Here is a 4,446-nt window from a genome sequence, read left to right as displayed (position 1 = left end):
GAAACCGCGAAATATGTGTCGCGAGCGGCACTGAACTATTGAAAACAAAAAAAGGCTTTAGATAGATAGACAACATCTGAAACTTCGAGGAATAGAACAAATATTACTATTTATTGAGTTTATATGTTAGAACTTAGAACAAGTAGAGGGACCGCAATAGGTCCTAAGGTCCATATAAATATTCAATTTTTATAATAATAATAACACAGAGAGTTCATCCTATTTTTGGAACTCGTGACTACTAGTTTTATTCGACAATATTAAAGCGTTACTAATAAAGGAAATATTCCATTGAACGCAAATTCACGCAACCCACCAAGTTTAAGACTAAAATATATAGGACCTCAACTGGAGCATACTATCGGGTGTCTTCTGTGTGTGAGACTCTATATTTTTGTGATGACTGCCTAAAGCTTTCTTATAAAGGGGCATAAACATCCAGCATGTCATCATTTCTGATATGCTATCCTGGTTAAAGGCAATTAATTTTTTATTATATATTTTGTCCATACATAATTATTTGATTATTTGACTTCAATTGTTCCTTCTCACACAATAAATAAATAAGTGAACTTAGTCTCTTCCTCTTTTTTCTGGTATTTTATTATCTATTTACTATTTTTCGTCAAATAAAAATACATTCTTTTATTAAATCAACAAAATATAATAAATTATAATGTATTTAATTTTTTAAATCTTTTTTAACATAATCTTTAAATATTTTTATTTACCTAAAAATATATTTGTTCTGGAACCTTTTCCCTCCTCTTTAAATCAAAAACTCTCCCAATCCTTAGCATGAAAGCATTACTTTGTTTATTCTTTTTTTTTTATTACTAACCCTGAATATAATTTCAAATGGCAAATTTCAAACGTTATCCTACTCCTCCACTCATTCTGTGTAGTTGTTCATGTGTCACCAAATGGCCATGAAGAAGGAAGCCATTAATAAACAAAAAGCAGAGCTATTACGAAGAGCGCAAATCGGAGTAAGTTATGCGGACGATTGTCAACTTTTGTAACTAAGATGTATGGTGTGCATGTAGAGCTTTAAAACAATTTTCGGAAAATTCAATGTTGAAACAATTTTATATAGTTTTTTATGTTTCATTTAAAATAACAAACAAAATATTCCAAATTAAAGCATGCAAAACATACTAACTGTGAATAACAGAACCGAGGAGCTTATAGCCTAACAAAATGCCGCTCGATAAACATACGAAACTACTTAGTTTTATGTGTGTTTAGTCTCAAAGAGGAATGTTCAGAGTAATAAAATTTTGTTTTGGAAAAATTCAATGAATTCATGGAAAACCTCCTCTTTGCAATAAAGCTGCTTATGTCTATATAGCAATTTCGTTAGCATTTTTATTCTTGTATTTATGTGCTTATGTAAATATTGTTCTCTTTTATAGATTGGTGTACCAATAGTTTGGGTTTTGGGTGGTCCCGGCTGTGGCAAAGGCACACAATGTGCCAAAATTGTCGAAAAATACGGTTTCACACATTTAAGCAGTGGTGATTTGCTACGTGATGAAGTGGCTTCCGGCTCTGCAAAGGGTAAAGAATTGGCTGAAGTTATGAAACAGGGGCTATTGGTGTCCAATGATGATGTTCTAGACCTATTGGAAAAGGCTATTAGAAAAAACTTGCCTAATTCTACAGGTTATCTTATTGACGGGTGAGTCTTGGAATTTAAAGAGTAACATCGATACTATATATAAAATAAAAAAATACCTTTATCGATTTAGTTACCCACGTGAAAAAGATCAGGGTGCGGCTTTTGAAAAGAAGATAGCACCAGCTGATTTAATTATTTTCTTCGACTGTGCTGATGTAAGAAACAATTTTTTTAATATTTAACAATTTTTATACATATTTGGTTTCTAATAATTTAATTTAATTGATTACTTTTTTAAAATAAGTAAATGGGCAGAAATAATCAATTCATTTAATTTAATTTAATTCTCAAATATAACAACAATAAAATAATATATTTTTGAAATTATTTCAGTATTATATATATATGTGTACTTATTTGTTGTAATTTTTTATTGTTTCCTAATGTACTAGGTTGGACAAAAAGTATTCGGCGTTTTCAAGTAAAAACTGACAACTTTAACAATTTTATAATTCAAATTTTGGTTTTGCAATCGTTAGTTGAAGTTTTCCTTTTAATATTCAGGATGTTTATATAGATATTTCACACAAAATTTATTTCATATTTAATCTATTTTTTTAATGGATTTAGCTGAGACTTAATTTCGCATAATTTTTGGTGCTGTTAACTGTTATAACTGATTGTTTTAATGTATTATACTTGAGTTATAATAAAAACATACTTATATTTATATGAAGATATTAATCTTGTAATTTACATGAAACAATTCAAATGCAATCTAGCACGTACTGCATCATCAAGTAATGATGACAACAATATCAAGTACATTGTTGGAAAGGAAACCTAATGTATATCATTGCTAAATTACGCATCACCCATCATTATTTGGAATAAAATCTCGTTATACACACCACCATATAACCACGAGAGTTGTGAACCAAGCGAAACAAAACAAGTATTAAAAATAATATTAAAATAAGTCAACATAAATCATTCCATGTGAACTACTTTATATCCAACGCATGAATTGAAGTATATAAGAATTATAAATATCCTATTGCGCAAAAAACTTATATTGTTGGAAAGTAAACGTAACATACATTATTGGTAGATTACTTTTGATTATTTTAATCAATTATGTTAATCATTTTTTCAACATTATCGTATATGTTCAACTACATTGAGGTATTCTTAATTAGTAGTGGTTAATAGGTAATCTGATGGGTCCTTATGGTCCGCGTTATCATTTTAATAAAATCGGTTCATCTGATCGGTTCTGCTTTATTTGGAAGCCTTCTAGTTCATTATTTATTACTGTCCTAGTTTCTACTTCAAAATAAGGTTTCTGCTATCAGTAGAAAGGCGGAGTGAAGTTGCTTTTATTTTCTTAAGACATCATTAACTAACACAAAAGATGAACCATGGCTATAGTGTTGGGCTCCATTGTTTTTCTATTTTTCTATACTATTGTATATATTAACAGATCATGATCTATTAGTATTCGTTCGATTTGTTGTGAAAGATATGTCCTTAAAATCAGTGTTACTAATTTCTTCACGCTCACGAGCCTTTATTATTAGCTTAGTGTTTTGCAACTATTCTTATGTAAATGACTAAGAACAATATGGTGCTTACATCTGTATTTCCTCTGCAATATCCAAAATATTTACATGGCGATCTTCCTGTTCATTCTCCATAATTTCGTCCAATGTAGATACATGGATTTTACATCGGTCACAGACCAATAATAGTGCAGAGGATTTCTTACTTCCGATTTTATTAAAATGCATTCAAGTAAAATATTTTTCGGTAATTTCTTGCTAAAGTGTACCCTAAAATAAATCTTTTCATGCGCTAGTAATATATTCTGTACATTATTACATCGTTACTCTTCGAAACTTCTAATCAGTTCAATATTATTAGATTTCAAATATAAACGCCGAATACTTTTTGAATAGCATATTACATATATCACATAAAACGTATATAAACGTATTTAATTATTTTTTTTTTTTTCAAATAAATGTATATCATTTTAATATTTATGTTTTTTATATAAAAGTCATATTTATATATATAATTATTTATTGATTTTTATATATAGGAAACATTGGTTGCACGTGTGATGGGTCGCGCTGCATTGTCAACCGAAAAACGAGCTGACGATAATGAGGAAACAATTAAAACTCGTATTGCCACTTTTAGAAGTAACACCAATCAAATATTAAATCAATACACTGACAAGACTGTGGCAGTAAGAATAAAACTCAAAAAGATATTGGGAATAAAATCAGTGTATCTTTTAAATTCTCTTCTCCTTTCAGTTCAATGCAGAACGCAATGTAGATGATATCTTTGAGGACGTAACCCGCGCTTTAGATTGCTTAATTGAAAAGAAGCAAGCAGCTGTGGCAAGGACTTAAGTCATATGAAAATAATTAAAATTTGTTACCAAAAATTAATGTCTTAAATCAATAATTTTCACCAAATAATTAAGCTTTAAAATATATTTTGTATGTAAAAATATGCACAATATCAAAAAATGCTAGTCCAAAGATAAGAACACATATATTAAGTACAATAATTTAAATTTAATTCAAATTAATAAAATGTTTATTTATTTAAAAAAACAAATTAAAAAAGAAATCGTTTATGAATATACAAAAAACAATAAATAAATGCAGTAAGTATAAGAAGAAATTAAACTTTTATCTTGCCGTCATATAACGTAATCATAGAAAACTATTTTTATTATTTATTTCTACATTCTACAATCATTAATTCTTTACAACCAAACAAAAAAAAATTAATATTTATATTATTTC

The 4,446-nt window shown here is 28.4% G+C and overlaps 1 protein-coding gene across 1 annotated transcript; it reads left to right on the top strand.

The window, feature by feature from the left end:
* Positions 1-887: 887 nt before the first annotated feature.
* On the top strand, positions 888-4,218 carry LOC119668844 (adenylate kinase isoenzyme 1-like). Its single transcript, XM_038078506.1, has 5 exons — positions 888-989; positions 1,416-1,681; positions 1,752-1,836; positions 3,726-3,875; positions 3,946-4,218. Exons 1-5 carry the CDS (start codon positions 912-914, stop codon positions 4,042-4,044), a joined length of 678 nt encoding a protein of 225 aa, XP_037934434.1. The 5' UTR covers positions 888-911; the 3' UTR covers positions 4,045-4,218.
* Positions 4,219-4,446: the final 228 nt, after the last annotated feature.

The sequence above is a fragment of the Teleopsis dalmanni genome, chromosome 1 (assembly GCF_002237135.1).
Source record: "Teleopsis dalmanni isolate 2A chromosome 1, ASM223713v2, whole genome shotgun sequence".
Lineage (NCBI taxonomy): Eukaryota > Metazoa > Arthropoda > Insecta > Diptera > Diopsidae > Teleopsis > Teleopsis dalmanni.
Note: the sequence above shows the minus strand (reverse complement) of the source record. Positions and strands in the feature narration are given on the sequence as shown.

Bases quoted from the DNA above. Each gene is read 5' to 3' on its own strand.
- LOC119668844 (XM_038078506.1), top strand. From the start codon at position 912: ATGTGTCACCAAATGGCCATGAAGAAGGAAGCCATTAATAAACAAAAA. The intron at 1,682-1,751 runs GTGAGTCTTGGA...TTATCGATTTAG, and splicing joins ACAGGTTATCTTATTGACGG to TTACCCACGTGAAAAAGATC. The intron at 1,837-3,725 runs GTAAGAAACAAT...TTTTATATATAG, and splicing joins TTTTCTTCGACTGTGCTGAT to GAAACATTGGTTGCACGTGT.